At 52.6% G+C, this 22,204-nt stretch overlaps 1 protein-coding gene across 7 annotated transcripts in view; it reads left to right on the top strand.

Annotated features, from left to right (window-relative positions):
* The window catches only part of RUBCN (RUN and cysteine rich domain containing beclin 1 interacting protein), a 31,446-nt gene that overhangs the window by 6,498 nt on the left and 2,744 nt on the right, over positions 1–22,204 (top strand). For 2 of the 7 annotated variants that reach the window (XM_017810663.1, XM_017810666.1), the window contains exons 2-22: positions 5,140–5,293; positions 7,079–7,162; positions 8,115–8,274; positions 8,450–8,556; positions 9,113–9,253; positions 9,472–9,628; positions 9,828–10,370; positions 10,950–10,994; positions 12,855–12,950; positions 13,116–13,231; positions 13,715–13,916; positions 14,283–14,384; positions 15,158–15,232; positions 17,949–18,006; positions 18,610–18,742; positions 19,100–19,245; positions 19,569–19,633; positions 20,180–20,418; positions 20,810–20,871; positions 21,068–21,221; positions 21,584–21,677. In XM_017810663.1, the coding sequence (XP_017666152.1) occupies positions 5,140–5,293; positions 7,079–7,162; positions 8,115–8,274; positions 8,450–8,556; positions 9,113–9,253; positions 9,472–9,628; positions 9,828–10,370; positions 10,950–10,994; positions 12,855–12,950; positions 13,116–13,231; positions 13,715–13,916; positions 14,283–14,384; positions 15,158–15,232; positions 17,949–18,006; positions 18,610–18,742; positions 19,100–19,245; positions 19,569–19,633; positions 20,180–20,418; positions 20,810–20,871; positions 21,068–21,221; positions 21,584–21,677 (2,933 nt within the window). Of the gene's footprint in view, positions 1–1,656; positions 1,755–5,139; positions 5,294–7,078; positions 7,163–8,114; positions 8,275–8,449; positions 8,557–9,112; positions 9,254–9,471; positions 9,629–9,827; positions 10,371–10,949; positions 10,995–12,854; positions 12,951–13,115; positions 13,232–13,714; positions 13,917–14,282; positions 14,385–15,157; positions 15,233–17,948; positions 18,007–18,609; positions 18,743–19,099; positions 19,246–19,568; positions 19,634–20,179; positions 20,419–20,809; positions 20,872–21,067; positions 21,222–21,583; positions 21,678–22,204 lie in introns of those variants that run through there. The other 5 variants (XM_017810665.1, XM_017810668.1, XM_017810664.1 and 2 more) reach the window with 3 other exon arrangements.

Raw genomic sequence — 22,204 nt, forward strand, 5'->3', positions numbered from 1 at the left:
TTGGACGGACATTGGGAGTGTTGCCTGGGGAAGAAGGAGCAGCTGAAACTTGATACGGGAGAGAAGCATTCCTTATCTGAGGGGCTCAGCTATTCCTGCTTGCCATATCAGCTGGGAAAATGCTACCGGTGCCTTTAAAGCTATAGCACAGGTTTGGGGTGCCTTTGGATTTGCACAGTTGGAGCTGTTCTCACTCTTTACTAATGCTTCAGACCCAGCAGGCTCTGAAAGGCGAAAGGAATTGACTGCATTCACCGCTTTGTCTTCCCAGACTTATCTTTGTGCATTTTCATGCCTTTGCAAGCGCAAGGCCTGCACCACCAGACTCTGCCATGTCACGACTAATAGGGCTGAGGTGTTACCACCCCCAGCACCCCCCCAGGGACAAGGAGGGTATCAACTCCACGGTGCTGGCACATGTGGGGGCCTGCTTGTTCTGGATGGCACTGATGCCCTGGGGAGGATCCAGTTGGGAGGATGTTGGCCTTGCACTGCCTTGTCCTTTGTGCAGTGGGTTTAGCGTTTTTGTTCCCGGTGAGGTGTCATTTCACACTGGATTGTGGCTGTGACTGATAGCAATAGAATAGAGGTCACTGGATCCATCCTCCCATGGATCACAGGAAACGCAGAAGCAAAAGTTATTCTGCTGAAGTCCATCCTCCTGCCAGCATGGGAGAGGAAAATGAGGATCTCGTACTGGGTTTTTCCTCCTAAGCAGCAGGTCTGAACTGCATCGGGGAGCAGGGGCTGTAACACCTGTCCATGGGGGCACTGCAGGAAGGCTAGTGCTGTCCTGCCAGGCACACAGCAGGGCTCTCAGGGTGGTGGGCAGGTGGTGCAGAGGATGCAGCAGTCCCAGGGAGAGCAGGGATGGTCAGCTGGGCAGTTTGGCAGAGAGCTATTGCCTTCAACTCTGGCACCAGCAAGGCCCCCAGGGACAGCAAGGCCAGAGGAGAGGGTCCCTAAAGGGAACCTGTGCTAGATGAGCAGCTGGTCCCAGGGAGGTGGCTGCCATGGGAATCTGCTCTGCCTGTCTCTGCCTCTGGCTGCCTGTGTGCTTGTCACAGATGAATCCTGTGCAGATCAAAGCCTGATGGACAGTGTCCTGGGTCTACAGGTTGTGGTCACCTGCTTGTGAGAGGCTTAGCCAGGATGAGCAGGTAAAGTTATCTGCCTTGAAAAGGTTAAAAAACACCTTTAATTCCTCTTTTCTTCCCTCATCCTTTGCCAGTGCAGAGCAAGAGTGTGTCAGCATGGGCTGTGTTTGCTAGGGGACCTATCTTGGTTGTGGCCCCCATTCTATATCTGTGCAAGCTTTTAGTACAGGGCAAGCCACCCTGCGTGCCCCTTTTCCAGCCAGCCTGCTTGGCTGTCCCTGCCTGGCACTGCGGGGCTGACCTGCTGGGCTGCTCATCTGGCTTCCCCTGCCTCGTCAGCCACTCCCTGTGACTGCAGATGAATTGCACGAAGCCTGGCTTTCTTTTAATCCCTTTTCCCAGCAGTGCTGAGCCTGCTGGAGGAGCAGGCGGGGGAGCCCAGGGAAGGGGCTGCTGGTTGTCTGGGAGATCCGGGGAGGACGAGGCGGGAGCAGGCTCTGCGCAGCGGCGGGTTACGTGGAGTCTTGGGTTTCTGCAGGAGGAACTGACAGCCAGCACAGGAATGTCCTTGGAGATTTGTCAGAAGTCCCTCCATGACCTCGGCATCCTCAGCTCGACCTCTTCAGTATGCTAAGAAGGATCGAGGGAGTCCTCCAGGTAGAGGTCAGGATTCAAGCAGCCATTGCTTGGTGCCTCCTGCAGAGCGCAGGAAACACACAGCAGATGTTGTTTGCAAGAAGGATGAGCTTCATTTCTATTTTCTATTTTTGAATGCTACCTGTGTGATTCTGTTTTGGAAAGTAATTAGGGCTTGGTTTTATTTTAAATGAAGAAGTCCACCTGAGTCAGCACCATGGCTCCCTGCCTCTGCTGTGAGTCACCTTTGCTGACTTGGACCAAGAGAAGTTCCTACCCTTGCTGGCACGGAGGGGCTGAGAAAGCCTTGAGGAAAGCAAGCAGCATTCCCTGTTGATGTCAGCAGCAGTGGCATTAAGACATTTCTTATTCCAAGGCCGGATTCTGTCTTTTATCACTCCACTGTAAAAGGTTAAGTTATATTTGGGACAGTTCCTGACAGCAGGTTGATGTTGCTGTACCTGAAGATGGAGTTTGTGGTGGTAAAGAAAGGAGGCCCAGAGCCAAGTTTATGAAGCAGGTGTTTAAAATTGGAGGCTGGATCAGAGGTTGTCTTTAAGGGAGGAGAGAGATGTGGTTGAGGTCTCACCAGTGCTCCACCATCCATGGCACCTGCAAGCACCCTTGGTCCTTCTGGCAGGGGGAACCAGGCTTTGCTGAAACAGGAGAGCAGAAGCATGTGTGGTTCTTGCAGGGAAGGCTCTGCTTGTGTACTGTGACCCTCTGGGGTGTGTTTCTCACTTTGCCCTTACTGTAAATAAGGGTGTATGGTATGATATGACTTGGCCTTACCCCATGTCAGGCTTTCTATAGCACTAGTGAAGGAGAACTCTCCTTCTTCAGGAAAAAAACAAGCAGATTTCATAGTAATGCTCTGAACACCTGCTGAAATGGGGAACTGGAGGGCAGCTGGGATTTGAGCTTTCTCCATTCCTTCTGGCAGACGAAGCCCAGGCTCTGTCAGTGAGAGGGGAGCAAACCCTACAGGGTTAGCCAATGAGTCTGGTCAAAAATGAAATGAGGTTAGCTGTGCTCTCTCAATTTCCCTGCCACCTGCACCCAACTATATGGGTCTTCGTTTCTTCAACCTTGTGTCACTGTGTGCTTTCCAGCATGTTCTAGCCCAGAAACAGCTAGGGTTTGGGTATCAGAAGGGTCTTGTGTGTCCAGCTTCTGAACTGCTTTGGGCCAACAAGTCCCATAGGATACTTACTGTCCTACAAGGATTTAATTCACTTTTCGTAACTTCTACATCACCTCTGCAAAGGTGCTTTCATTGTGCCACTCATTCCCTAAGTGCTTCTGTGTTCAGTGTTTTAACACTTTGAGGTTATTTTGTTTGAGGATTGCTTAGCCTTAGTTACCCTGTGCTGGGAGGGAGCCCTGACTCCACTCTGTTGGCTTCTGGTTTGCTACATCTTGAGAGATGCACAACTCTTCTAATGAGACTGTTCATTTGGAAAGGCACATCTCTGCATATGCTGCCCTCACATCCTTGTGTGCATTTCTTGCTTTATATAGCATGAAACAACATGAGAGGGAGTTCCCCTGACTCACTGATTTGGAATATCAACAGTGTGGCTGAGCTTTCACTTGCATTTCCTAGCTCTTGAGTGTTGAAATATCTTAGGGAGGAGCTGGTTTTGATCTCCCTGGCTGCAGATGCTCTTTGACCAGGAACTGGCAGTGCCTCTCTGGGCATCCGTAGACAAAGAGCATCTGCAGCCCTCAGGGCAGGGATGGGAAAAGCCCATAAATTCAGAAGGGCTGGATCTTTTCTTTTGTCTCCCTGAATCCTATCTCCTTCAGGAAGCTGCCTTTGATTTGTATCTGTGCATTTTTCTTCAGTCTCTCCTGAGATAAAGCCCTGACTGTGCCTCTGAGTCTAAGTACATCATGAACAAAAAGGTACATGGTATGCTCTGGTTTAGAGCTCCGGTGCTGGTGCTGGCAGGGCAACAGGCTTTGCTGGTGGGATGGGTTGGCTTCTGTGTGGTTTAAGCTTAGATGGATGCTGAAAGTGGTGAGATTTCCCTGAAGAGGAAGGGGAAGCGATGGGGGTCTTGAAGTAGAGCCAATATTTGATGATCTGCTTGTTCAACTGATCAGTTTGGCAGTAGCGAAATAGTCTCGAAAAGAGGTTATTGGTGAGAAAAGCTTTGTTTTTGATACCAGAAGTATGTGGCCTGCACTTTTATCCCCAAGGGATGAAAATGAGAGCAGCTTTAAATAATGTTATTTGTTTTAATTTTTTTTCCTTTTTTTTTTCCCTTTTGTTTTGGAAATCCACTTTGGTTTTGCTGTGGAAGGGATTAACAGCTGAAGCACTGGGTTATTTCTTGCCAGTTGAAAGACTGGATTTTCATTCTAAGGTGTCAGCTTGGGTGCCTTTGTTACAAACCCTGCAGAAGCATACTATTTTGATATTTACACTCCTAACTATACCTTGCAACACTGCTGTTGCTTCTTGAGAGAGTGGCTCCTGTTTGAATATGTGTTTTTGACAGCTGCTGTTCCTCTGGCAAGTGTCAAGCAGCTTGAGTGGGGACCTCAGTCATACAAAGCTTTCTTCCCCAAAGCTGCTTTTGCATATGCAAATGGCATTACCTCTCTGCACCATCGCTCCTGCTTTGTGGTAGATAATGGTGCTTTCTTGCTGTATGCTGGGTAGCTGAGGGGGATGATATTGATGAAATGCTGTGCACGCTCCAGAGTACACCAGCAGTTTGCTAATCTCTGCCCAGAACATGGTGAATGCTTCTGCAAGAAAGTCGACTTGTGCCTACAGCAGCTCAGGGCCCAGAGAGCAGCTCCAGAGGGAGAGATGCAGATGCAGTGTTACCTCCCTGGGGGTGGAGCACCTGTGCATCCTGAAGGGCTGGAGTGCTCGATGCAGTGTGTGTTTCTCAGCCACTCTGTAAACACAGGTGTAGGGGGGCCAGTGTCTGCTAGATCTGGTGGACATCATGCCCTCCCTCAGAGCTGCTGTACTCCTGAGGGGCTGCTGCTCTCAGCAGTCCCTGATAGAGAGAGCATGTGAGTGAAGCAAGTGAGAGGCTGGCTGGGAAGGTGTCCTCCAGCTTTGTTGGCCATACTAAGCAAGTGGTATATTGTAGGAGCCAATGTCTTGGTTCAGTCTTTGCTCAGTCTTTGTTCTGGCTGTCTCATGAGACCACATTGGTGGTAGCTACCAGTCCTCAGAAGAATCATTGCAATACGACCTGTTGTCCACAAACCATGTAGACCACAGGGAGTAGTAAAGTTCTTTAGTTCACCTTTGCTGGCTTCTGGACCACTGAAGGTTTCAGCCTGACCAGAGTCTCCTTGGAAAGAGTGCAAGACCATGTTCCTGTTGTGAAGCACCTCTTGCTGTATCTCTGATGTGTCTTGCTGTGTTCCTCTGCAGGAAGGAGCATTGGAAGCTGCTCGGCAACTTGAAGACCACAGTGGAAGGTTTGGTGTCCATCAGCAACCCAAATGTCTGGTCCAAGTATGGGGGCTTGGAACGGCTCTGCAGAGACATGCACAGCATCCTCTACCATGGGCTCATCCACGACAAGGTAGGACTCTGTCCTGCCAGCATGGCTGTCTGTCTGTCTGTTTGTAGCAGCTTTGGTGCCTGTCACTAGCACGTGGGGCGGTCCTGTCTGCTGCAGCTCACTTCTGTTCTCATAGCATAGAGTGGGTACAGTGCTTGTAGCAGTGTGGGAAATGGTCCAAGCAACAACTGAGCTTGCTTGGCAAGTGCTGTGGTTGTCAGAGAGACCTGGGTGCATGTTGTTTCTATCTCATCTACCTTCAATATGGTTTTTCTAAGTACTTGTGCCCCCTCTACTGAGGCCACTCCTCTCTCCTTTCCTCCTGCTGCAGCCAAACAATTAAATTGCATTTGCAGTGAGTCAGCCTCATATCATCTGCGCTTGGACAAGTCCCCAGTGAGGTCTGGCAAGAGAAACCTCGTGTCTTTACTGTTTCTGGTTAGCTGTGTTAGTAACAGGAGCTGGCAGCCAAACCCGCGCCCTGCGTGAATGGGATCACTCTTTCCAGGCTCTTGTTGTGCCTGCAGTTGCTCACCCAGCCTTTACCCCTTTCATGGCTGCCTGGAAGAATTTCTCTTTCCCAGTTGTGTGCAGAGGCCGGAAGATCTCTCTTTCAGCTTGCAATTAGCAGCACAATTAACTTACAGGGGAAAGCTGAAGAAAGGCTGCAGGGGATGCCCAGGGACAGGCTTCCCATCGGTGGCTCTGCCACACTGAGAGAAGAGAGCCATGCAGAGGAGCTCCAGGCAGCTTGCATGGGCCAGCTGGGTTCAGGGTCAGGAAAACTGAATCTATGCAGTGCTGCACCCAAGCTAATAAACCTCCAGGAAGAGCCAGGCTGGCAGGTTGTCCCACGGGGGAGCTTTGCTCACTGGATTCATTAAGTTTGCAGCCAGCACTCGTTATGGTGCTGCTCTGTTCCTGTTAGTCCCCAGTGGTGTGGACCAGGGACCTTTGGGAGATCATCAGAGAGAGAAGCTACCTTTTCTATGTGAGGAGTGCAGTGCTCCCTTCTGATAGATTTGCTGTTAATGGGCTTCAGGACGTGAATGATTTATATATGTCTGATATTGGTAACAGTTCACGCCAATCATGGAAAGCAGGATGGTGTGTTACCTTCCTTAATGCTTTTACATTTACAGCTCTTCCACTCAGGAATGTCTGCCCTGCTTAGGCATATGTGACACCAGTCAAGCTTTCAGAGATGCAAAGGGAGGCTTCCTAACAGCAGTTTTCTCATAGTTGCTCCAGCAAAACATTTCCTTTCACTCATTATTTTCTTGGCAACTTTTTTGCTTACAACTAGGAATAAAAGGAAAAGGTGAAAAAATCCCTATGTAGATGTTAAGAGAACTGGAGTTAGAAGTTTTTAAACTTTTGGTTGAGTTTATTTGTCCAGAAAGCCCTATTCAGTCCAGAGAACTAAAATTGCTGGATTAGTTTTGTAGTCTTTAAAAAAACCAAGCTACTCCCCCCCTGCTGCCAAACCAAATAAACCACAAAGCAGAAGCCATTCCTCTGTCACTTGTGAAAGAGGAAATAGAGATGGAAGTAAAATAATCAGCTTTTTGTTGAAGAGAGATTTTTTTGGGTCTGTGTTTACACCCGATAGGGTGGTGAGGAAAACAGCAACTCTGCTGCAGTTCCTCTCTAACGGGAAGAATAACTTAGAAGAAAAAAACTTCATTGTTTGAATAAAACTGAGGCAGGCAGCACATCCTCTCATGGCAGCAAGGGGCTAACGGGGAATGTTGTAATTTAACTGGGACTTGGGATGTGGTACCTAACTGTCCCTGTCCCGGGCAGGTGTGCTGCAGACAGAAGGATTACTGGCAGTTTGTGAAGGACATTCGCTGGCTGAGTCCCAGTTCTGCTCATCACCTGGAGAAGGTGGGTTCTGGTGGAGTGGCCTGGTGTGCCCAGAGGGAGGGGAGGGGGCAGCTGGGCTGTGAGCCTCACCAGTGGGGTAGTGGTGCCTTGGCTGTTGTGGGTAAAGTGGCTCCAGGGCTTGTGGAGGCTGAAACAGCCGTGTGTTTGGGTACAAACCGTGTCCTGGGAACTCAGTGTGGCTTGGGCTGAGACAATCGTCTGCTTATTTCCCCCAGGCCAGTCTCCAGCTCGGCTGGGCCGGGTGCAGTGGGCATCACCAAGGGAACTGGCACAAGCAGTGCTTGTGTGTAAGCAGGGGTGATTCATGCATCTGTGCAAAGCTCTAACGGTCTGGGCTGTCCCGTTTCTGGGTTGTGGCTTCACCATGCATTTACTTTCCCATTCCTGGCTTCTGGCAACCACTGACACATAGGGATGCTCCTGGTGTTTGGCTGCCCCATGCTGACATCCGTGATCCCTGCCATGGGTGAGCACAAAGGACTGACCACTGGTAGTCCATAGTCCCTGTGTCCAGCCTGCTGCTGGGGGGATGTGGGGTGTGACTCCAGTCCAGCTCTTCAAGCTGCAGCAGCTCAGGCATTGTCATAACCTTCTGGAATTAATGTGTCAGCAAGAACATGACTGTCACCACTGAGGTCAGGTTGGATTTAGGAGTTCCTCCAGGGGTTCCTCCAGGTCAGAGGCAAAACACATGGGTGGGAGAGTGTGCAGGAGAAATTCGTTGTGCTGGTGGCTGTCGGAGGACTTTGGTCACTAGCTGACCTTTGAAACGTTGTTCCTGCCTGGTGCTTTTGCCTCCCTGGTGGCTGGGGAGCTGCTGGGACATGTCCTCCTTCCCGCTGACGGTGACAAAGCTGCTGTTATCAAGAGGACCAAAGCCATGTGGTGGAACAAGCCGTGCTCACCTGCTTGCCTCTGCATGCCTTAACCTGTGCCTGATGTCCCTTTCCAGTTCATCAGCCTGCAGGAGAGTGACCAGCGTGACCCAGAGGGCCCAGGAGACCAGGCCATCGCGCAGCTGTGGCTGCAGCACAGCCTGCAGTGCCACTGCCTGTCGGCACAGCTGAGGCCGCTCCTGGGGAACCGGCAGTACATCAGGAAGTTCTATGCAGGTAAAGAGCAACGGGTCTTTTCCTTCTTATTAGGAAAATATCTAGTTAGTGGTGGTTCCAAGCTGTGGGGGGGGTGAGAGGGAACAGCAGAAAAGTTGGTTTGCATGTGAGCAACCGGTGTGTCAAAGCACGTGGGTGAGAGGGACTCCCCCGAGCAGCATTTTTCTCTCCCCAGACACTGCCTTCCTGCTCAGTGACGCCCACGTCACGGCCATGCTGCAGTGCCTGGAAGCTGTTGAGCAGAACAACCCCAGGCTTCTGGCTCAGATCGACACCTCCATGGTGAGTTGAGGTCGCAATTTTACATCTGGCTCTCCCCAGGTGCTGACTGGCTGTGGCTGCTCCTGAAAGGTCACATTCAGGGCACAAAGAGCCCTCGGACAAGGAGCTGGACTTGGAATAGCAAAAGTTGCTCCAAGATGGGAGGAGAGCAGGGAACTGGTGCTTGTGCTGCCTGTGTGACCTGGCAGGGGTCGCGGTGGGCGGGATGGCTGTGTGGGGAACCTTGGTTGAGGCTGGCTTCCAGGGTTTGAGTAGAGGACCTGAGGACCAGTTCCTTGTAAGAGGCATCTCTAAAGCCCTCTCCAACAGTCCTGGGCTTCAGGGCCAGCATGCAGAGCTGCCTGGTCATGAGGGACAGTCGCCCTCTGAGGGGATGGGAAATGCCCCAGGACACCTGGATGTCCACTCCTGCTGATTATACCAGAGACCCCCTGTTCAGCCCTGCGCCAGCTGCCCCTCTCCAGAGGAGGGGAACAGCAGCTGCTTTCTTTGCACAGAGCTCCCCAGAGGAGAGCAATTAGTGAGGCTCTGTTAAATGGGGGCTGTGTTCTTTCAGCTGGCCGGAACGTCACTGCCATCCCTGTGCGCGTCAGACCCTTCTGCTGAGACAAGAGAGATGTGTGACCACAACGCTGAAGGACACGAGAGCCATCTGCCTGGAGCACTGGGCTGCCTGGATCATTTCACTGAGAGCATGGTAATTTCCCAACAGGAGCCTGTCCTGTAGCTGCTAACTAAGACCCGCTTCCCTTCTGTGCTGCCGTGTTTTTCCCTCCCCATCCTCCTGTGCCCAGGGCTGCTGCATTCTTTGCTGGCTGGTGACCAGGCACTCGCAGGTCGATCCCTTTGTGTTGCTGCTCCTTTGACATGTAGCTCCATAGATACTGATTTATTAATGATTCCACTTCTCTTCAGCTTACCAGGAGGAGTGACAATCTGTCTCCAGTGACCAAGAGTCAGAGCCTGACAGCCCTCCCTGGGTCCCCGTACGTCCCCACTGCTGGCTGCACCCAGCTGCGCTGCTTTGGGTCCTCCTCCAGCCTCCACCATCCAGCCTCCTCTGGCCTCTCTGGTATTAAGGGTGGGCTGGGGAGCTCAGGGTAGACACAGAAAAGACTTTACCTTTTTATCAGCTCTTCATTGTGGTGGATGTGTGTGAGGAGATCTCTGCCTATGATGGGAGGGAGATCCCTGGCCTTTGCCTGTGGTGGGTGGGTGTGCTGGTCTGCTTGTGCCAAAGTGTGTGACATCATACTCCTGCCTCTGTCCAGACAGGAGACCAGCGAGCTCCTTTGTCAGCTCCAACTCCAGCCAGCCCCAGGAGCGCTGCCTGTCCACTCGGTCCTCCTCCTTCAGCGAGGGCAGGTCCACTCTGGAGCAGCCTGGCTCTGTCACCCAGACCCCCTCACCCAAAGACCCCTTCTCTCCAGCCAGCGAGATGAGTTCCAGCACCACCAGCCAGAGCGAGGATACTTGGACAGGGAGTCAGGATGATCCGCAGAGTGATGTTAATGATGGGCCGGAATACCTGGCCATCGGGAACTTGGGACGCCGGGGCCGAGCATGCAGCAGCGCCAGCACCAACAGCTCCAAGAGCAGTAGCTCCAAACTGTTCTCCTCCAGCAGCTCCCAGAAGCTGGACTCAGTATCATCCCTGGGGGAGCAGGGGGCAAGCGGAGGTGGAAGCAGGGGCCTGAGCCTGTTGCGACGGTCCAGCTTCTCGGAGGGACAGTCGTCAGCTCCACAGGGCATCCTCAAGAAGAGCCACGTGCGCTCACACTCCGACACCAACGTGACTTCGGGGAAGTTGCACGGTAATGGGACAGCTTTTCTGGGATGGCTTTTGGGTGTGGGAGTCCCTGGTACCAGGAGGCTGATACTGTCTACCCCTTTGACTCCATAGCTCAGACTGGGGAGAGGAGCAGTGGGCAAAAGGTTGGGAAATTTGGTCTTTTCCCTTAGCTTACCTGCTCCACACTGGAACAATGGGCTGACATATTCCTTCCCAGAATGTCCTGGACCAGACTGTTACTGGTATGGGCAGCTTTTACCAAAAAAATCTTAGAAAATGGCAGTGGTGCTGTGGCATTAGCTGTCCTGCTTCCCCACTGGCCTTGCTGGGCTGGGGCATGGGACCATGGCAAGGCACTGGGGTGGGACCTGGGCTCATCCTACTAGTATGATGTCATACTGCTGGTAACCTGCAGGGTCCTCCTGTGCTCCTGAGCGGGTGAATGCATGGGGACGCAGGGAGTGGGATGTGAGGGAACAAACAGTTGAGGGATTCTGTTCCACCAGAACATGGGATAAGTGGAGGACCTTGCTGAGTAGTAACCAGTCTGTCTCTGTTTTCTCTCTCTTAATGCTGCCCTTCTCCTCCTCTGTCTACCCAGGAGGCCTCAGGGATATCACCATTATAATAGAAGATCCAGTGGCAGGTTTGGGAGCCAGTATAACAGCCCTTCATTAGTGATCATTACATCAAGTTCAGGATTGCCATCAAACCATTAGTGTCCATACAGAAAACCAAAAAAATTCTTTCTTTGCTGTGTCTCAGCTGATGCTTTGAAGTGTGGTCAGGTTTATGCATGTGACTTGACTGAAGATCCCAGCTTGGGTTTTGGGAGCAGTGGACCAGACCCAGAAGTGTGCCTGCAGTTCCCCTGCATGGCATTAGGGAGTGCTGGCCACCGAGTCCCTGAGCTGCATCCCCTGCCCTTCCCTCCACCCACTGCCTTGGGAGCCAGGAGAGGTTTCATCTCTCACCTATGAAATAAGGGCTGGCAGCTAAACAGGCAGGGGCTTGAACATCTTATTTTCCCTTTGATTTAGCGGATCTGTGGCACAGGGGCGTTTGATGTTGGTTGAGTTCCAGCTGTGTATGCACCCACAGCTGGGTCTCCCAGATGCTCTTCTGGACTCAGGGCAGGTTTTCCCCTAAGCAAAGGTGCTGGATACTGACATCCCTGTGACCCCCATGCAGAAAGAGTCAGCAGCTCAAAAAAAATGGGCTGTTTCGTTTTGCATCTGTTGAGCAGTGGCACTGGGTTTGTCAAGTTCACATCTGGGTGCCAAGGGCTCTGTGGCTAGGAAGGGTCCTCCCTGGGGGTTGTGGGCACTCAGATGTGTCCAACCCTATGTCCTAGTCTAGCAGATGATGCCTCGCTTTACCCTTCAGCAGTAGGTTCTGTTGTATGTAGCATCCCCCAAGCATCCATCCCATGAGGTGGTTTCTGTGTTGAGGGGGCTGCAGAACACCCTCCAGGCTGCAGTGAAAAGCTGTGAGAGCCTCCCACCCTGACAGGTCTCCTTTGTCTCCTAGCCTGTGGTTTTGGTTGATTCCAGGCCCCATTTTGGTGACTGCTGCTTCAGGGTCTTGGCAGGGAGAGGCTGGTGTTGGTGGGATCAGGAGCCTCCGTCCACCTCAGAATTACAGCACAAATCTGAGAACGAAAATGAATAGGAGGTTGAGAGGACAGGGTTACCCTTCTGTTGTGCTCAGGATGTCAGCTGGGACCTGCCCCATATCCAGAGCTGTTTGTTCCTGTCCCATTTCAGTCAGGGTGTTTTTAGTCTCCTTCAGCAGTCCTCTGTCACCCAGCTGCTCTGTCCAGGTGTTCCCTGGGGCCGTGGCTCTCCGTAGGGCACCATCTGTTCTTGGTCTCCGTTCAGGCCAGCTCCTGGCAGTCTCTGCCGGCTCAGTCTGGCAGGGAGTTGCACCACAGTGTGTGCGTGGGCCAGAGCCCTGCCCACAGCCCGTGTAAGTCACCTTGAGCACTGCATCCGGGGGTTGTGTGCAGGAAACCCTGGCTTGTCCTTCAGGTGCCCCCTTACACTGGTGTCCAGGCTGTTTAGCAGGGCTGGGAGACCCACAGATCTGTCAACTACTAGATGAGGTTTCCTCTCATCTCCTCTCCTGACTCTCTGTTCTGGGGGTTAACTCTTCCCTCAGAGATGTTCCAGCAGGAAGAAAGGGCTGGCAAGAGGCACTTGCTGGAGCCTATTGTGTCCCCCAGCTCTAGTCGGGGCTAAAGAGAGGAAGGCTCAGGACTCGACTGCTCCATGGCTCTCATGAGCTTCTCTCCTTCCTTCCCCTTCTCTAATGCCTGAAATGCCCTTCTAGTTTTGCCCCCTCCTGGGCTTGCCCTCAGCTGTGGCATGGAGCAGGAAGATGTCTCTCCTTGTTTCTATCCATTTGTGCCTCCGTGTGTGATGCCAAGCCTGTTTCATTTCACCCTGTGCAATGGCTGGATGCCTCTGGGATACTGAGGTGTGCCTGGTGTCATCTTCCCTTCCAGAGTCCCATGGCGATCCAGCTGGAGGGAGAGGGCCGGTCTCTGCTTCCACCCAGAGCAGTGAACTGAGCACACCCAGCTCCCTCTACATGGAGTATGGTGAGTACAGCCAGCCTTAGTGGGGACACTCGCTCCTGGTCAGGCTCCTCCATCAGCTGTGGTGGCCTCAGCTGCTGGCACCTGCATGTGGGATGCTGGCTTGGCTTGGTAGCATGGAGATAGCAGCAGGTCCTTCCCTCATGCCTTTGTCTCTTGCTTTTCTAGACTCTGGACAGTATCTGAGCTCAGGGGAAGGGATGTTCAGGAGACCCTCGGAAGGACAGTCCCTCATCAGCTACCTCTCTGAGCAGGACTTTGGCAGCTGTGCAGACCTGGAGAAGGTGAGGGAAGCAGCAGCAGCCTATGTGCATTAGAGAATGTATCTTTCTGCAGGTTCAGGTATACTTCACTCTGTGGGGAGGATGATGCCATGGTATTTTCTGCTGTAGAGCTGTGCACAGAACTTCAAAGCTGAGCTCCTTGGTGGTGTCTGGAAGCCAGGATCTGCCTGTCCGGCATATACACAACATCTTTTCAAGATGTTAGGGCTCCTCAGGGCCCACGTGCTGACCCCCAGAGTGGATGTGTTGCACATCTTCTTTGTAGGATGCCTCTTGTGTTTTGTGAGTATTCTGGTGCCCAAGAAGGCTTTATTTTCTAGGTCCTCATAGAAGTCATATTTTGTGGGATTGACAAGGATTAAGGTCTTTCAACCACCATCCATGAGTAATAAACTCTTTCCTGTCATAGGTGGGGAAGATTTTATGAAGTCTTCCTAGTTTGTCCACGGTATAGCCTTGAATGCTTTTGCTCTTGCCTTACAGGAGAATGCCCACTTCAGCATCTCAGAGTCCCTGATCGCTGCCATTGAGCTGATGAAATGCAACATGATGAGCCGGCAGCTGGAGGAGGAGGAGGAGGAAGACAGTGACAAGGAGATCCAGGAGCTTAAACAAAAGATTCGCATTCGGCGCCAGCAGATCCGCACGAGTCGGTTCCCTGCCTGCCAGGAAATGGGCTCAGACAGTGGGTGATGTGTTTGGGGCTTATCAGCTGGTGGGATGCGGGTTTTCTGTCTGTTACCTATCCTAAGCATCCTGTCTTCCTGCCCATTCCTGGGAAACAGTCATATTGCTATCAAGGTGGTGCAGAGATTTGTGAAACTGCTATTATTGAAGGCCACATGGGACCCATACTGCACATTGATAACACTTTTGTGCTGCGGGCACTGAGTTATGGAATGTAATTTAATTTTGAACCCCTAGCGTTTTCCATCCTTGAGCTCCATCCCTCCCTTCCCTGGCTGTACCTTGCTATCCCCTTCTACCATAGCAGTCAGTGACCCTCCAGACTGCTTCCATTGATGACCTGCCTGTGATGCATTTCTCCCAGGTCTTGTGGCAACCGACAGCGGGTCCCAGTTCAGCTCCCACGGCTCCATGCGGCTCTCTGACTCTGGCTCTGCAGAGGATGTGGAGGAGTACGAGATCCGAGGTAGGAGGGAATGGCTGTGTTGGCTTCTTGCATAGAGACAGATTTCTCCTCGGTGTGATTGTATTAAGGTCAGTCCCACTGAAGAAGAGCATGTCCCTCTGGCCTTCGAGATGGCTTTTCCCAAGCAGATGGCTGAGCTGAGTATAAGCAGAGCAACCAGTTTCCCTCATGTGGTGGCATGACTTTCCTTTGAAACCCCCTGTAACCCTGTAGCATTTCTTGCCTCTGGATAGTAGGTGGTTTCCATTTCATTGCCTTGTCCACGTAGTGGCTGTCACAGCTAGAGAGAGGTGGGAGAGCTGCCATCCTGCTCTTCTCCTCCCCGGGGAAAAGGAGCCATAGCTCTGACCACTTACCTCTTGGGTGATGGGTGCTGGTAACATCCTGACCTGTAGTCTCTGCTCCTGACAGCTTGGGTGGCTGAGCTTATCACCGACAGGACACATGTCTGTGTCCCTGGGTATCCTTTTCCTTCAGAGCCATGTTTCATCCTCCAAGGTGGATGACTTCTCAGCAGTACTTCCATCTTTAAAAAGAAGATGGAGCAGTCCAGTCTCCAGCTTTAAACTTCTCGTCCCTTGACTATAAACAGCAAGCCCCTCCTTACAGTCCATGAGGGTGAGGTTTTGGGCGAGGTTTTGAAGCCCACAGAGGGGTGTGCAAATTCAGTTCTGGGCCCTCCTCGTGTGAGCGCTGCTCTTGTATTGTGCCCTTTCTCTTTGGCCTGGCTGAAGCACTGAAGTCAACTGTTTTGTCATCACCATGTTATACAGATGGTAACGATGGATCTAACCTGATTCAAATGTCCAAGAACGGCCTCTCAGTGTCAATGGCTTCCTTGTTCTCAGGTACCCTGCAGTGCTCCCTGCAGCACGCTTGTGTGTGTGTGTGTGTGTGCGAGGTCTGTGTGTGTGTGTGCACGCACATGCACACTTCCCAGAAATCTGCCTGGTTTTGGAACCGTGAGTTAGTTCCAGTATCATCCAGACATCAGCAAGCGTAGCTGTGGCAGGATTGAGCAGAGAGGAGGCAGAGGATCAGTGTCCTGGGCTCCATCCCCCAGAGCATTTTGCTGTGCAGTATTTTGGATGTATCAAAGGTGTTTGCTGCAGTGAAGACCTGTCTTGCCTGTCGTAGGGCTTGGCAGGTTGATGGCACAGCTTTGTGGCTCTGTAGGTGCTGAAGTCTGAGCCTGAGCTGGATGAGAGCAGAGTCCTTTTCAGTGTAGGACCAGGTCTCCATCCCAGGTGCCTTGGGGAGCATTATCTTGCTTGAGTTGGCAGAGCTGGTGTGCCATAGCCCTAATATGAACCACTGCCAGCCCCTCCCACTCTGCTCAGACTTGACTTGGAGTGGAATCCTTCCAGATGGAAAAGAAGTCCTGGAGGGAAAAGTAGTGAGATCAGACAGGGCACAGGCAGTTTGTTCATGCTGGAGGCCCTGGGCACTGGGATCACATGCAGCCAGGTCTAGCTTAATGTTTCTATTGTTTACGGTACTCCTAGGTTATCCTTCTGGTCTGCTGGCCACATTAAATACCCTTCATGTGCTCCCTGTTTGCTTTAGCAAGGGAACAGCCTGCTAGGCTGTTGCTGATCTCTCGTGTCAGGTGTTTGGCACCAGCACATTGCTTCTGATGGAGATGCTGGTGCTCAGAGCTTCCCAGTCAGCCCTGCTGTGTTCACAGAGCAGGGCTTTAATCTAGTGGGGCTCATGCTGGCCTGAAGCAGGCATATGGGGTCTAGGGTGATGTCCTTGGGTTTAGGGGCTGTAGGGGCTGTTCACAAGCTCCTGAAGACTATCCTACCTGGTGATAACATTGGCAGCAGAGATGTTTTGTGCAGCTAACGAGGCTTTTGGGGAGTGTCTGCAGTTAATGTTGGGAAGCCAGTGGTGGCAGAATTCCAGTGCTAGCTCCTGCAGGAGCCTAAGGTCAGATTTGGCTCCCTCTCATCCCTGAGACATGTCAGTGCCTGAGTGCAATGGCTCTGCCTCCCTGTAACACCTGGCCCACACTGTGCTGCGTGTGCCCTGCTGTTGGCCTATGTTCATCACAGTCTAGGACCATGTGGCACCTTTCTGCACAGAGCAGGAGGCACCAGAGCATGGCAGGTGTATCTGGCTGGTGCTCTACATGGTCAGTAGGCTGTTTTCCTGAATTCCCTGTTTTCTGCACTAGAAGTCTGTTTGCATGATGTAGATATACAGATTCCTTAGCACATTAGGATGCTTCCCTGTGCCTGTTCTAGCAATGGATGTCAAACATTGAGGGTCAGGCATCCATGCTGAATTCCAGAAGTGTGAGCCTGTAAATTTGCAGGAGTTGCTCCCCTTGTTGCCAGGGCAGCCCTGCTCTTTGTAGGGAAGCTGGGGTGGGTTGGCACTCTTTGCTCGGCCAGGCTGTGATTCCCTTGGCCTCAGTGTGCAGTTGGTGCCTGGCTGGGATCGTGTGGACTCTGTGCAGGTTTGTGTTAGTCGACCTGCTTGGGGTAGAGGAGCAGGGACCCTGATCTGTGCCTCCTCATGCCAGGCACGGGGACAGGGGAAGCTGCAGGCTTGTGTTTGGGGATGGTATGGTCACTTCAGACCATTCCTAGAGCTCCCCAGAGGTACAAAACAGGAGACCTGCTGGGCTGAAGGTTGTGGCATTGGCCTCTCTTCTGTCCTGACCCATAGTACTTTCCCCTTGCATGCCCTCTTCCTTTTTTCTGGGAGTCTATCTGCAATGAAGCAGGGATTCTGCCTGCCTTTGCCTGTAGTGTGCTACTGGATGTCTCCTGGCCCAGGGTTCTTCCACTCTTGAGATGAATCCCCTGTCTTTCACACCTGCTGGAGTGAAAGAAAGATGAGTGGTGAAGCTACTGCTGAGTACCCAAGGCTGCAGGGCAGCCCAGGGCTGTTTGGGAGCTGATGGAGGAGTGGAGGGAGCAGGACCTCAGTGTCCCACACCTCTTCATGGACCCCTCTCTTCTCAGGAGGTGGGTCTGTGGCCTCTGCAGAGGGCTGGCCCCATGGCTGCTGGCTGCTCTCTGCAGGGATGCTGGCATGTCTGTGGAGTGCTGGGCACAGGCTGCCAGCCCTGGCTGTGCAGTCACTGACAAGCTGTGGTACAGCCACTGTCTGATCTTAGAGTTTTGCAGTCAAGTAGAGAAAAGGGCTCTGCATCCCATTGCTAATCACCTCCAGCATCTGTACTGTCTGTAGAGAGCTACTAACCCTTCTTGCTAACCTTGCAGTCCTGCCCTCCAAGCTCCTGTGTGTGCTCTGTTTCAGGCCGTGTCACTGCTAGGACTTGGTGTGTGACCTGTACCAGCAGCCACTTGTCTCCCCCAACCCCCAGGCTGGCTGTTTTTACAGCATCCCACCATACCTTTCCCTTGTAACTCTGACAGCTGACTGATTAGACTGCACCCCTCCTTGCTCCTCAGTGCCACTGGTAGAAGTTGATGCTGTAGTTCACATGCTTTTCACACCTGGATGAGTTTTACCTTGAAGCTTTGGTTTGAAGTGAGTGTATTGCCCTGCCCTGCCTCATCTCTTCCACCTTGTCTGTTTTTGATTCAGATGCAGACATCAAGAGGAATCCAGACTCCAGGAAGTCCTTTCTCTCCTCGGACTCCATGTACGTCTTCAACGTATGGTGACACATCTTGGTACCAACTTCTCCTTCCTGGCTAACTTTGCTCTTCCATGTGCATCAGTTGCTGCTTTGCACTGGAGTAGACATCCTTCCTTCCCTCCCTTTACTTAGCAGTTGAGCACTGGGTCCTAGTCTTAAATCTGGGAAGCAGTACCTGGGGATCATCAGGATATTCACATGAGGTAGATATGATATGGACTGGTGTCAGGAGAGATGCCCATACCTCCTAGTAGGTAAGAGTCTGGTGACAACCTGGAGCATCTGGACTGGCTACTGGCTTGCTGCTGGCTCTCAGTCTCCCCTGCCTCTCCCTCTCAGCTGGGACAGCCTGTTAGACTTCATGGTGCTGCCACCTTCTCTCTCTCACTGCTGTGCTGTGACTCAAAGCCCCGGGGAACTGGGGACAGCTGCAAAGACAGAAATCAATCACACATATCAATTTTAAGCCTGGGTAGCAGTGCAGAAATAAGGAACCAGAGTGGAAGGGAGCATCTATATATATGGCTTGAGCTGGGTCTGGCACTGGGGGCTGGGAGGAGAGCACAGCTGTCAGACCCAGTACTAACCACTCTCTTTTCTGTCTAGATCCCACTCCTTCCTCAATTCCAACTCAGCAGAGGCCGTGGCCATGGGCTTGCTAAAGCAGTTTGAGGGCATGCAGCTCCCAGCTGCCTCTGAGTTGGAGTGGCTAGTCCCCGAGCACGATGCCCCACAGAAGGTAAGGCTGTGAGTCACTGTCACCAATTGCATTTGATCTTCCCTGAACCCTTGGCTTCACCCAACTGCTGAGGCGCTTTGCTCATCCCAGTGATCCCTTTCTGGAACTGGAAGAGGGAGTTTACCTGGGCTCTGGAGGTGGGTGCATCCAATCAGGGCTCTGCCACAGCAGCCTCCTACATCAGAGTCCTGGGGTCCCTGGGGACAGCCCTTCTCCAGCCCCTTTTCAGCTGGAACAGCAGTTTGGTGCCGGGCAGTTTTCCAGAGGGCTGCACTTGCAGGTTTCTGGCAGTCCAGCCAGATGTACTGCCTTTGCAATACCAGACAGGGATTTGACCCTTTTGCCTGCCTCTCACAGCTCCTGCCCATCCCTGACTCTCTGCCTATCTCTCCTGACGATGGAGAACACGCTGACATCTACAAACTGAGGATTCGGGTGCGCGGAAACCTGGAGTGGGCCCCGCCGCGACCACAGATCATCTTCAACGTTCACCCAGCGCCAACGTAAGGACCCCTGTTGCTGGGGCCTCCCCAGGGACCTGCCCTTTCCAGCCTTTTTCCATCAACACTAACGTTGCTTATCCTCTCCTTCCCACTTGACTAATGGGGATTCCCTGCTCTGAGCCTGGTAAATCCACAGTGGTCACCACTGTGGGATGGTGAGATGGAGCCAGTGCCTGCAGTCAGTGTGGACCAGGATACAATAGGGCTTTTCCCACTGGATTTATTGTCCACACAAACATCCCAGACCTGTGCCAGTGCCCATCTTCTGGTGCCAGGTGCCATCAGGGCTGGGCTCATGCATGTTGTCTTCTGTCCCTGGACAGGAGGAAGGTGGCTGTGGCCAAGCAGAATTACCGGTGTGCAGGCTGTGGCATCCGGACTGATCCTGGTGAGTGCTGGGGGCCTGACCCGTAGCTGGAGAGTGGGGAAGAACCTGTGAACAAGTGGGAAGATGCTGAGTGGGTGGGTGGTGGTGGAGCTCAGCACAAGGTTGCTGGGGCAGCTCTGCCTGCACTTTGATGTGCACCATCCACAGAGGAGCCTCCATCTCCAGAAGGTCAAGGGCTGGTGGAGGGAAAGTGCAGCCAGCCTGTCCTTTGGAGGACATTTCAGATGTTGACTGTTGTATGGCAAAGTCCTCTACTGGGGTCCTCAAGCTCCCAGCAGGTTCTGCTGTGGGTACAGCTGCAGCGTTCTTCCCTAAATGTGTAGGTAGATGTGGCTGCATGAGGCTGGACCATGGTCCTTCTGCAGTCAGAGGGGTGCTTGCAGACCCCCATGCTGAGCACTCTGGGGTGGAGGAGATACCAGCAAGGCAGAATGCCTTGCTTGTTGGAAATGCCTGTTGGAAATTCTGAGCAACACTGGGAGTCCAGTGTGTGGCTGGGCAGAGGCCGTGCCTGGGCTGACCTCGCTGTGTGCCTGGTTTGGGCAGATTACATCAAGCGGCTGCGGTACTGCGAGTACCTGGGGAAGTATTTCTGCCAGTGCTGCCACGAGAACGCCCAGACGGTCATCCCCAGCCGCATCCTGCGCAAGTGGGACTTCAGCAAGTACTATGTGAGCAACTTCTCCAAAGACCTGCTGAGCAAGATCTGGAGTGACCCACTCTTCAATGTGCAGGATATCAATCCTGCCCTGTACCGGAAAGTGAAGGCTCTCAACCAAGTGTGGGTAAGACCCTTTCCATGCCTTCCTGAGTAGGGTTTGGGTGAGGTGGGTGCCTGCCAACTGGCTGCCAATATTTGAGAGAAGCTGGTGAGAAGCAGTTTTTGAGGCTTAAAACCTCATCACTGTGTCTTTCCGTTCGCCTGTCTTCCTTCTTCAGTAACGTAGGAATTTCAAAAGGAATTTTTGGCTGGTATCCAGCTGGGCTTCAGTTTATCTCCTGGAGCACAATGACAATGATTGTGCTTGGCCTTGCCCTATGTGGTGTAAACACTTTGGAAACAGGGGAGCAGCAGCTGAGGAGCAGCAGTTGTTTTACCAACATGGGGAATGGGACAGACCTGCTCGGCCAAGGACTGTGCTAGTTACTGATTCTTTGTCCCCACTTCCTCTCCAGCTGCTGCGAATCCAGCTTTTCCACATGAAGAACATGTTCAAGACGTGCCGACTAGCTAAAGAGTGAGTACTGGGCTGTGAGATGAGGCTGTTTTGCTCTCCTGGTTCTGTCCTGGGGCACTTTGCACTGGGAATCTGTGCAGCCTGTGCAATGAGCAGCAGGGAGAGACGGGAGTGGAGGGGGAGAGAAAGCAGGAGTGGAGAGGGAGGGCTTAGTGGAGCCGCTTTATTCTGAGCTCTGGTTTCTCTTTCCTTGCAGCCTCCTGGACTCCTTTGACACAGTGCCTGGCCACTTGACAGAGGATCTGCACCTCTACTCGCTGAGTGACCTCAGTGCCACAAAGAAAGGGGACCTGGTGCCTCGCCTGACAGAGCTCCTGAAGGCAGGCAGCCTGCACGTTGACAAGTGCATGGTAAGGCCTCCCTCACCTGCCTCCTGCCCAGCTCTGCACCCTTGGGAGAACCCTTGGGAGAAGGGTTTGCTGCAGAGATAACTGAAGGGGAGGCTTTGATGGGCAGTGCAGCCATCAAATTAACTGATTCAATGCTAACTGTTTCTGCCTGCTCCATAGACCTCCTATCCAGAACGTTTGGGATATTTGTTACCCACCCCTGACACACATAGATTCTGCTTTCCTGTGCTCCAGGCTGGTGAAGGGCTGTCCCACGTGGTTAGAGCAGGGCACTCTTGTCCTGCTCTGCTCTACCTCCTGCCCTGGTTGCCAGGGAGATGAGGAGGATTTAGCTGTTTTTTCCTCATCTTTTTTCCTTGCAGCTGTGCCAAGCCAAAGGCTTCATCTGCGAGTTCTGCCAGAATGAGGATGACATCATCTTCCCCTTTGAGCTCAACAAGTGCAGGACTTGTGAAGGTGAGATACTGGGGAGGAAGAGGGAGGAGACAGACCCTGGAGCCACCAAGGTCTGCCTCCGGTTTGAGTGGCATTTATGCTAGCAAGAGGTACAGAACCATAGCCAGCCAGCCAGCCAGAGTGCCTCTGTGCATGGCCTGTGTCTACAACATGTTATGACAGCAGCAGATCAGCTTTGTAACAGTGGTTGGCCAGAGCTGCTGGTGTGGTGGAGCGTGTAGGTCCCCTCCTGACCACACTGTGTGCTGCCTGCCCTGGCAGCAGTGGGCATTCGGGCTGTGACTGCAGCAAGTGGGTGTCTGGGAGTCCTGGCTTCCCTTCTGCTGTGGTTTTGGGACAGGCTGCAGCCTGCACACAGCTCCCCTGCAGCTGCTTGGATGGCTGGAGCTGACCTTGCAGAGCAGAGAGAGCCTGAAGGCTTTGTCTCTGTGTCCTTCCTGCCTGCCATGAAATCCCCAGACCCCTTCAGAAGTCATCCTTGATACTGCCCAGTACTAATATTTGAGTAGCCCTTGTCCCTGCAGCTT

The sequence above is a fragment of the Lepidothrix coronata genome, unplaced genomic scaffold (genome assembly GCF_001604755.1).
Source record: "Lepidothrix coronata isolate B3197 unplaced genomic scaffold, Lepidothrix_coronata-1.0 Scaffold29, whole genome shotgun sequence".
NCBI classification, from domain to species: domain Eukaryota; kingdom Metazoa; phylum Chordata; class Aves; order Passeriformes; family Pipridae; genus Lepidothrix; species Lepidothrix coronata.